The sequence below is a fragment of the Nicotiana sylvestris genome, chromosome 12 (genome assembly GCF_000393655.2).
Source record: "Nicotiana sylvestris chromosome 12, ASM39365v2, whole genome shotgun sequence".
Classification (NCBI taxonomy): domain Eukaryota; kingdom Viridiplantae; phylum Streptophyta; class Magnoliopsida; order Solanales; family Solanaceae; genus Nicotiana; species Nicotiana sylvestris.
The window spans coordinates 155,809,053-155,819,534 of record NC_091068.1 but is presented as its reverse complement, the minus strand read 5'-3'; the positions used below and the strand labels follow the sequence as shown (position 1 = coordinate 155,819,534).

The window sequence follows — 10,482 nt, the reverse complement described above, 5'->3', positions numbered from 1 at the left end:
AATTTGAATTATGTTAAAGGAGAAAAGATTAAAATCTACATTAACGCATCCTCCACGACTCTGATGGTAATCCATTTCAAAGGAAAATAAATCTCATTACAATTATTATATCAAAAGAATTGGTAGGCATATACCAGAGTGTTAATTAACATTAAAATGTTTCTATCATATAAATGAATAAATAACTAAATATAGATTTTATTACTTAAAGACGTTACAAAATATGTCTTGTGCAAGTCATGTGCATCTTTTCTATCCAAAAGTATTGTTAAGGTAATATGTGCATAATGCTACTACTAAATTCAGTTTAATGGATTTGAACAAACAAATAGGAATGGAAATCAAAGTAACTGATGGAAATAACTCATTTATTTGTGAGTGTGAGAGAGAGACAAAAAAATATTAAATATAAATTATCTAAAGATATGAGTATAGCATGTACATCTTGTTTTAATTATTACAAACTTATACGAAATAAATAATAAATTTTTGTTTGGGTGCATCTTTTACAAACTAGGTGTGCAATATACGTGCATCTTTTTACTTCAGGAACTTTCTGGACCAAATTCTATTAACTAATTAACAATTTCTAAGAAATATGAAAAATAAAAGCTAAATTAGCTATTATTGTCTAGTTTTGATTATAAAAATAAGTTATTTCACTTTTAAACAATAAAAATTTACAACACATCTTATTTTTGAAGGACTATTAATCAAGTTTAAATCTATGTAGAGAGTATATAAAAATTACTAAACTTAAATTTGATCTAACAAACTTAACATCCGTACAAAATATAATGGTAACATAATTGAATATAAAAGTAATACAAGAAATTAAGGCCTTGAAACGTTAAGTAAAAGGCAAACACGTGCATTAGGCAAATCTCAAAGTTTTAGTTGTGAAGTCTTTCGGGTTTTTGTTTAGACTACTACTACTACAGGGGTCGAGAGGAATTTATTTATTTATTTATTTATTTATTTTGATTGATATTGTTGTCTAGTTTTAATCCTTTAGAGGGTTAAAAACAAAAGTGATAGACTGAGAGTTGGTCTCTGAGTTGAAAAATGTTTTTGGAAAGCACTTTTAAACCAAATAGTACTATTACTAGTGAAAATATATCATATTTCAATTTTTATTAATTGTTGATCACGTTGTAATGAAGAATACATCTAACTTTGATATGATAAAAGTTGAGGCTTAAATATGGGGTTATTACAACGAGAAGCAACTTCTTTATTAGGTGTGAAGACTTTTCACACAAAGTTTTTTAGACAATTGATTTTTTTATTTTTTTTTGGGTCAAGTTGGTGCAAAACTGCAAATTGACATTCATTTGTATATATGGCACATGCGCACATTAGGTTTATTGTAACTAGCTTTATTTTGTATCTTTCAAAAAAATTATTTTAACTCGTGATTTCATTATTATATGAAACTCTCAGATGTTTATTAGCATAACAACACAGAATTAGACGGAATACTTTTGAAAAAAAGAAGTCCGATCAATTATTTCATATTAAATTTTCATTATTCGAACAATTTGTGGATGGGACAACCTTGGTTTGCCCAAATCTCTAGAAATATAAAGATCCTTTTGGTACACAAAATTTTATTTAAAAATCATATGAGTAACCTATAAGGTAAAGTATTAATTGGTAATTTAATAAAATAATAATTAATTTGGTATGATATTAACTATATTGATAATAGAGTTACCTACAACAAATCCTTACAAATATAGCTGACTCTTCTGCGAAGTTAAAAAAAAAAAAGCCCCTTCTCTCACTACCTGCTTTTAACTCTTTGCTCGCAATCAGATGCACAAGGCATTCCGTGTTCCATAAGGTCTAAGAAAGGGCCGCACCCTAAGGAGTCTGATTTAGACAGTCTATCCTAATATAAATATTAGTGTTTGTTTTCACGGTTTGAACTTGTAATCTATAAGTCATACAAAGATAATTTTACCGCTGATCCAAAGCTACCCTTCAAGTAATTATAATTAAATAATAAAAATTTATTTAGAAACAAATATCATGCAAACACGGAATAAAACCGCTTTCTTCCAAGTAGGGGTGGGCGTTCGGGCAGTTCAAATTGAATATGAAAATTTCAGTTCGAATATTCAATTTTCGGATTAAATAAATGACAACCCAAATCCAATCCCAAAAAGCTCGGATTGGATCAGATTTTTTTAAGTTCGATTTTGAATTAATCAGATTGGATATTTCGGATTTTCGGTTTTGAGCCTATAAGTTTAGATGTTTCCTCTTCTTAAAATAATAAACATCTAAATAAAATATTCATGGTAAGTTGCCTAAAAAGTTCCTCATTCTCACTGTTTCATCTAAATAAAGAGTAGTAAAATCATTATCAAGAAAATACAACAAAGACATTAATAAGGCCGATAAGAAGTAGCAATAGTAAAACTATATCCAAATAGAAAGTATTCTGATAGTAACTTAATAATTTGTACGAAGTATATGAGATAATATCTAATGGATAGGGTACTGGACTTATTACTATTGACATCTGAATAATGGACTAAATATAAAGTATAAAAATTTCAGATTTTCGGATATCTAAAAATCTGAAGTACCAAATCCAATACCAAATCCAAAAAAATAAAAAAAAAACAAATCCGAAATACAATCTGTAATTCAAAAATACAAATCAAAAATTCAAAAAAATTCGAATTTCAGTTTGGATTTCGGGTTTGCCCAAACTATGGTCACCCGTAGTATTAAATTGAATTAGGTGATGTCTTTTTCCCTATTGCAGAACTGTTTTATCTATCATATAGTCAGACCAGAGTTGTTCAATTTAATACCTCAATCTAAAACCAGTTGAAATCATTACTCAAATATCTAGTTCGTTGCATTATATTATGGTTAGAACCCGTGTCACTTTAAAATTGTCAACTTCTTTAATTTTACTTTTAATTTTGTTTTTGTCTTTAAAATTACTTAACAAATATCCAAACTCCTAACGACTCCCGGGTAGAAGAGTAGTTGTAGAGAGAGAGAGAGAGCGCGCAAAAATATTGTCATTTGTAGAGAAGAAAACGACGAGAATTTGAAGGTGTTGCCGGAAAATTTGAGGCTGATTAAGCTTAAAGAATAAATAAAGAATGAGCGGGTCTCGGTTCATAAAGTGTGTGACCGTCGGCGACGGAGCAGTGGGTAAAACTTGTCTACTCATTTCCTATACCAGCAATACTTTCCCCACTGTAATCTCTCTCTCTCTCTCTCTAGTGTACTTTATCTGTTATTGGGTTTGAAAGATGTTACATGAAAAGGTTAACATTTTTGTCTTTGGCTTGCTAATTGGGATATTTGATCCACTAGTTTTCCCGGTGGTGGATTTCTTAGTTTGAGTTTATATCAAATTGGGGCACTTAGAGAATACTGAGCTAGCATTTGGACATAGATTTGGTTAAAACTTGAAAAAAGATAGTCTGAAAAATGGTTTTTGAAAGTTGAAATTGTGTTTGAACATGCATTTTACTTGAAAAAATTTGAATTTCCGTGAGAAGAAAACTTCAAAAATTACTCTAGAGTTTTTTTTGGAATTTGAAGTTTTGTTTTCAAAATCTGCCCAAAAAATGGTTAAAATTTATAAACAAACAGAAATTTGAAAACAAAATGTGAAAAAAAAAACTCCCAAATTTTATAGCCAAACGGGAGCAGAATAGTTTTGATATTAGAAAAGATAAAAGTATTATCTTTAAATTGGGGCTCTTGAGCTTATCATATTTTGTTTTTTATTCAAAGGGAGCTATTTTTGTTCCGTTTGACCACAAATGAAGTTCTCATTTTTGGTATTGTTGAAAAAAAGAAAAGTAATTTCAGCTGTAGCTCTGTAGTTAAAACTTCCCTTCTTTCTTTTGCTCCATTTCTATTTTCTTGTATGATCATTGGACGGTCGTTGAGTTTTGAGAGAAGAGTGTGAAAACCATCTGCAGCATAAGCCATTTCTTTTATATTTTGTGGTGTCATTTCCAATAGTTTTTGAACCAGTATATGATTATGATTTTTTCTTAAACTTTTCCCATTGATGTGTTCTATAGCTAGAAGGGCAGGGGTATTGCTGATTTATAATTAAATGGAAGTTTGATATCAAACCTCTTGATTTAATTTATTATGCTTCCAAGTAATATCTTAGAAGAGTCATAACTGTATTTTGGTGTCTTTTCCTATACATGTGATAATTGTTTTTTGACGTAGGGTCTTAATTGAAATGTATGTATTGTCTGATAATCAGATGAGGTTTTATTGAAGATCCGGCCTTTGCTTTGCCTCTGAGCTTAATAGTCTGGCTTCTAAGTTAGAAGTACGGCTGTTCTCTATTTGAAGTCATAGAAGGGTGGATTAATAATGAATTTTAAGTTTATTGTCTTTCTTTTGGAAAATTCATTTATAACTGTGGTGGCTATGAATCGCTCAAATGAAACTTTACGATTCATCATACTCTAAATTTGTTTGCAATGTTGCAAACAGGATTATGTCCCAACTGTATTTGACAATTTTAGTGCAAATGTGGTTGTGGATGGAAGCACTATTAATCTGGGTTTGTGGGATACTGCAGGTAAATTCTCTTCCTTTTTTCTTTGTTTTTGTTTTTGTTTCTGGACATTAGTTTCCATTTTTCTTTTACCTCATTGTGGCACGCATGTTGACTACCCCGATTGTTTGATTGGACAGGCCAGGAGGATTACAATAGATTAAGACCCTTGAGCTATCGTGGGGCGGATGTATTTATACTAGCATTTTCTCTCATCAGCAAGGCCAGCCACGAAAATGTCTTCAAAAAGGTACAATCTCCTTTCTAGCATTAGATCTCTGGCTTTCAGTTTTTTTCCCCTCACATAAATGACTTTGAGACTGAGGAAATTTATATTATGGCTGTCATCCCCATTACATTGAAAGCAGTCCATGGAAGACTTTGGCTTGATTAACTTCTGTTTTTAGTCATTTGATTCAAATCGTTAGTGAGAAGACCAATCAACTTGATTATTTAGGATTTCGTTTTCATCAGTAAGGAGTGGTAAAGGATGCCTATGAGAGAGAAAATTAATAAGATGTATGGTTGCTGCTATTCCACAATTTCCCGGAACTAATACATTTCCCTCTTGCTATTTAATTTCAGTGGATTTCTGAATTGAGGCATTATGCCCCTGGAGTTCCAATCATTCTTGTTGGAACAAAGCTAGGTTAGTATGTCCTCGTTAATCTGGTTTTATTGTCAACTCAATTAGCTATGTCCTATTTATCTCTTTATTTGGTTGGGAAGGTCTCTTCATCTGCCATTAATTTTAAGTTTCTACTTATTTTCATTGGAGATAATTTTCTTGAACTGTTATCGCATCCTTTATATTGGATGTCTTGCGTTGTATATATAGATGAGCTATGAAACATCAGACAATGCTTGAAGAGACTTTGTTTTTATACCCAATCGTAGCTTGCTATGTCAAAGTCTGTTATGTTCTGTAGAAGGATTGTCCATATATGTTCTTACTCTAATATGTCGAAAGAAGTTGGTCTTGCTGTCTTTGGAACTGTGGTTGCGGTCATCCAAATTACAAGTCAAATTTTCCCTTTCTGAATCAGTTATTCGTCTATTCTCTGGACTTTGAGCATCGCATTTAGCATTTGACATGCTTCATCTGCACCTTGTTTTCTCCTCCTTTTGAAAAGTTGAGCCTATTGTTACTACGAGTAAGCAAAGTAATTCAGTGGTGAATAGAGATCCAATAACTAGTAGTATGTCATTGTGTAGACATTTTGAAGCTTTACCAGTTGTCTTTTGAAGGAGATCATCTCTGTGATTGAAAGACAGTTGCTTCACATATGAAATAGACTGCCAAACCTTAAATGCTGCTATCAATTGATATGAGAGAATATCATGTAACCTCAGCAACTTCTGATTCCAGATGATATCTTGCATGAAGCACCTATAATGGCTGGATTTTTGCATGCTTTCAGTTAAACCAGAATTACTCCTAGGAACTACTTATGTTGTCATTCATAAATTTATATGATTTGGCAGAAACATTAGTGTTGAATAACTTTATGGATATGAAATCAAACTGCTTGAGAGACTGAGGAGACCTTACCTTCACAACTGAAATTTGAAGGAGATGCGGTGTTTGGTTGAAGTTCCATTTCTGCAGGATGCCCAAGCTTTGTGGTCTTAAACTGCTTACTCGCCATTGCCTTTTGAGAAGTTGCCGCAAAATAACTCATAAATCACCTAGCTAATAACATAATTGGTCTCTGAATTTGAATTAAAGTATGTGTACCATTGCACTAAAAGGTTCATAAACTGTTTTAAACATATTCTGAGTCACATGTTCTGTGGACTTCGAAATCAAGTACGTAATAAGCTTAAACAGCATGCTGTCTACTTTATGTTACCGTCAAATATTAAGGATATCTAGGTTTCATGAAAAAGTTCCAGAAACTATTTTAAGTCCACATTCTGCAACATATTTCATAGGAACTTTGAAATAAAAGCATATAATATGCTTAATTGGTGTTTGTTGTCTACTTTATGTTAAATATTTTCCGTCTGTTGGTCTTTCTGCTTAACGTGCTTATAGCATGCACCTTCATCACATCCAACTTGTAGTATCTTGTTTCATCCTTATTGGTTCAATTGAATACTATGTTGTTCGGATTTTCCGAAAATGTCAGTAGGTGCGTGTCGGGTCCTCCAAAAGTAGTGCATTTTTGGAGGATCCGACACGTGTGCGGCGCCATCTTGGAGACTTTGCTTCTTCCAATGCGGGCTGGTTCCATTCCTTTCCTGTCTTCTCTTATATTATCTCGTGCTTCATTTTAATGGCTTTAATTGTGCTTCCACTAGATCTTCGAGAGGACAAGCAATTCTTTTTAGACCATCCTGGTGCAGTACCTATTACCACGGCTCAGGTATGCCACTTTTTAACATGTTTCAGCCATTGGTGTGCATTCTCTGTTTTTAAACCAAATGGCTTAAGATTTTGAGGTGACTAGTCTTCTGTCAGTCTCACTTCCTGCTTCTTTGTAAAGGGTGAAGAGCTGAGAAAGTCGATTGGTGCTGCAGCTTACATAGAATGTAGTGCAAAAACACAGCAGGTGCTTTTACTATTCAAATAAAGATTACATGGTTAGTTCTTAAGTCACCTCATCTCGTACTTATTTTGCAAAAAACTGCAGAATGTAAAGGCTGTTTTTGATGCGGCTATTAAGGTGGTATTACAACCACCCAAGCAGAAGAAGAAAAAGAAGAGAAAGGGTCAGAAAGCCTGCTCTATCTTGTGATATTTCCGAAAGAATGACTAAGAAATGGAGATGTTGACTATTGTCAACCTGTTAGAGTGCACAACATATTTCTTTACTGCTTTGTAGTCTTGACTAATCACACTAGAAAAGCATCAACCTGGCTAGTGATTGAGATATGGTATGCGCAGAAAAGAGCGGTCTTCGTCTCTTTCTGAGTCAAATCTATATGATCTATGTAACATTTGTAAGATGATTATTACTTGCCTTGGCATCTCATATGTATTGTTGTAGTGGCATCCAACACACTGATTTAGATTCTGCAAGAGGTTGGATGTGCTGTTGTTAGTGTTGAAACAATAAGATGTTGTAATGTATGCTGCTTGTATATATTTAATGATTTCTGATTTCTTGATGGAAAAGGCTTCTGAATATTTTATGCAAATTTCACTGTTCCTTGAGCCAAGGGTCTATCAGAAACAGCCTCTCTATCTCTTTAAGGTAGGGGTAAGGTCTGCGTACACATTACCCTCCCAAACCAAATGTTCCAAATTTAATGCCAATAGATGGGAGTAAACTTTTGTGGTGTGAAGAAAGCATCAGCTGGTTTTTGGACAAATTGCAGTGTATTGAAAGATGCTAGCCAAACCATTAGTACAGTTCTAACATGAACAAGGACTGCTCAAAAAATAAAGTGACAATTGTATTGGCATGTCTCTCTTTCTTGTTATGTCAGGATTTCACAAATGATACAATAGTAAGCTATGTGCAGTTTTACTTTTTCACATTTCTTTTTATCTCAATGAAGTCTATTAAAGTAGACTAGGAAAAATAATTGGTTTCAGGTGGTTCTTCCAATTCGTATTTTTTAGTTTTTTTACAAGTAAACTTAGTGGGCGTTTGGACATAAGAATTGTAAAATTCCAGAAAAAGTGGAAAAAAATTAAGTAAAAATGGTATTTGAAAATTAGAGTTGTGTTTGGATATTGTAGATAATAAATTTGGGTCGAGAAAATAAAATCAAGACCGAAAAATATCGCAACAATCGTAGTATTTTATTTCAAATATTTGAGTGTTACAATCTCTATGATTCCTCTGATTCTACTTTTCTAGTATAAATTCAAGGGCCTTTGAGCTTGATCTTGAATTGTAATTTGATTTATCCGTCACGAACACTTTGATTGTTGCCACGAATTTTATCACAAACAAGTAGCCTTGATCTTGAACGCCTTGTATTTGATTTGACTTCGTTCTTGATCTTGAATACTTGAATTGTTCTTCGTTCTTGAGCTTGAACTTGATTTCTTGAACTTGAACTTGATTGCTTGAAGCTTGAAACTTGTAGAGAAATTTGCGGCGTTTGATCCACGAGCTCTCTCTTGCTTCTTGTTATAACTTCTGATGTCTTTTCTGAGTTATGAAGACCCCGATTTATAGTTGTGGAAAGGAAGAGTTGTGATAAGAACAAACTCTTTCCGACCAATCAAATTGAAATGTGACATGACCGCATTTGATTGGCCAAAACATGTCACTTGCACACGTGGCATGATTTCATTGGCCTTTTAGTGTGACTGAGCATGCTTTGTCATTTTGACACATGGCACGATCCTATTGGCTCTTTCGTTTGACTTGGCGTGCCACGCCATTTGACGCGTGGCATTGGGCCTCTAGGAAGATGACTTCTTGGGCCTAATGAGATGGGCTCATCATTTGTAGCCCAATTAAATGGGCTAGCCCAATCAATATTTATCGGACTTAAATAATTAATTCAATTATATTATCCCATAATATTTATTTGGACCAATATATCTTGAATTTAAAATATAGTCCAAATTATTTAATGAATTTAATTTCAACAAAATTTATATGCCCACAAATGCCCCTACTTCAAGACTTGTCAAGGTATAAACTTTAAACACTAGACTTGAAGTATTTACAAGAACAATTTGTATCATCCTTCTTACAAGCGCTTTGCCGGGTTAATTCATGTATATCCCTTTCAACTTGTAACTTAAAGCGACTCATTGTCAAATTAAGAAAAAGAGTAATAGCTTTATTTGCTACTTCCTCCGTTTCAATTTATGTGAATCCATTTAACTGGGCACGGAGTTTAAGAAAAGAGAGAAGACTTTGGATCTTGTGGTGTACAATGAGGCACATATATTTTGTGTGGCTATGAATCATTGTGTACAGGTAATTTGTTTCCAAATAAGGAAAGGGGTCATTCTTTTCAGCACGGACTAAAAAGGAAATAGGTTCACATAAATTGAAACGGAGAGAATATTATTTTGGAAGTAGTACGTCATACCACAATTTACATGAAATGGCCCGCTGTGCTTATTGATTTCAAAAGATTTGCACATGACTCTCTTTCTTTGCAATTCAAAATTCTGGCGTAAGAAATAATTTTCTTTCTTCATTCACATGCATAAATAAGGCAATTATATATTCACTTTAAGTTTTGGACAAAGATGATATTCCTTTCCACGTAGACTTGCTAAGATACGTTTCCTTACTTCATTGGGAATGCCTTTTGGAACTTGCATGTGGGTACACGCCGACACACAGTAACCATCTTCGATTAGGAGACTAATTCGTGCAATTTAATTCCTTGTTGGAATTGATCATGGCAGTCATCCCATATCGGCAAAGCCACTTAATGGATGAAAGGGAAAACTTAGGAAAGAATAGCTAAGGGGAATCCTTCGTTTGAGGAAAGAGATGATAAATTCAGTCATGAAAAAAACCAGTTTGTTTTAAGCCTCATGAATCTATAAATAGCCACATTCTCATGTATTTGAGCATCAATCAGCTTTCGGCATCTTCAAGCTGCCCTTGAATTCGTTTCTTTGACGATTTGAGGCATTAACGCGAAGGTAATTTCTTCTTCTTTTCTCGTGCTTTTCTTGTTTTGTTGTCCCCTTTTTTTTCTTTGTAGGTCAAGCGAGAAAGATATGTTCTTGTTTAACAAGATGATCCACGCATGAAGAAGATAACCTTGGGCTGTGAGGGGATGAGTATTCATCCTTGGCCGATTCTTGGAGAGATTACTCTCAATGTGGCTCAATTCTTGGAGAGATTACTCTCAAAATGGCCTGATTCTTGGAGAGATTACTCTCAATGAGGCCCAATTCTTGGAGAGATTACTCTCAAAATGGCCCGATTCTTGGAGAGATTACTCTCAATATGGCCCGATTCTTGGAGAGATTACTCTTAATGTGG

The 10,482-nt window shown here is 33.6% G+C and overlaps 1 protein-coding gene across 1 annotated transcript; it reads left to right on the top strand.

The window, feature by feature from the left end:
• Positions 1-2,823: 2,823 nt before the first annotated feature.
• On the top strand, positions 2,824-7,682 carry LOC104235027 (rac-like GTP-binding protein 5). Its single transcript, XM_009788695.2, has 7 exons — positions 2,824-3,227; positions 4,498-4,585; positions 4,702-4,811; positions 5,147-5,210; positions 6,866-6,930; positions 7,051-7,116; positions 7,198-7,682. The coding sequence occupies exons 1-7, from the start codon at positions 3,129-3,131 to the stop codon at positions 7,300-7,302; spliced, it is 597 nt and encodes a 198-aa protein (XP_009786997.1). The 5' UTR covers positions 2,824-3,128; the 3' UTR covers positions 7,303-7,682.
• Positions 7,683-10,482: the final 2,800 nt, after the last annotated feature.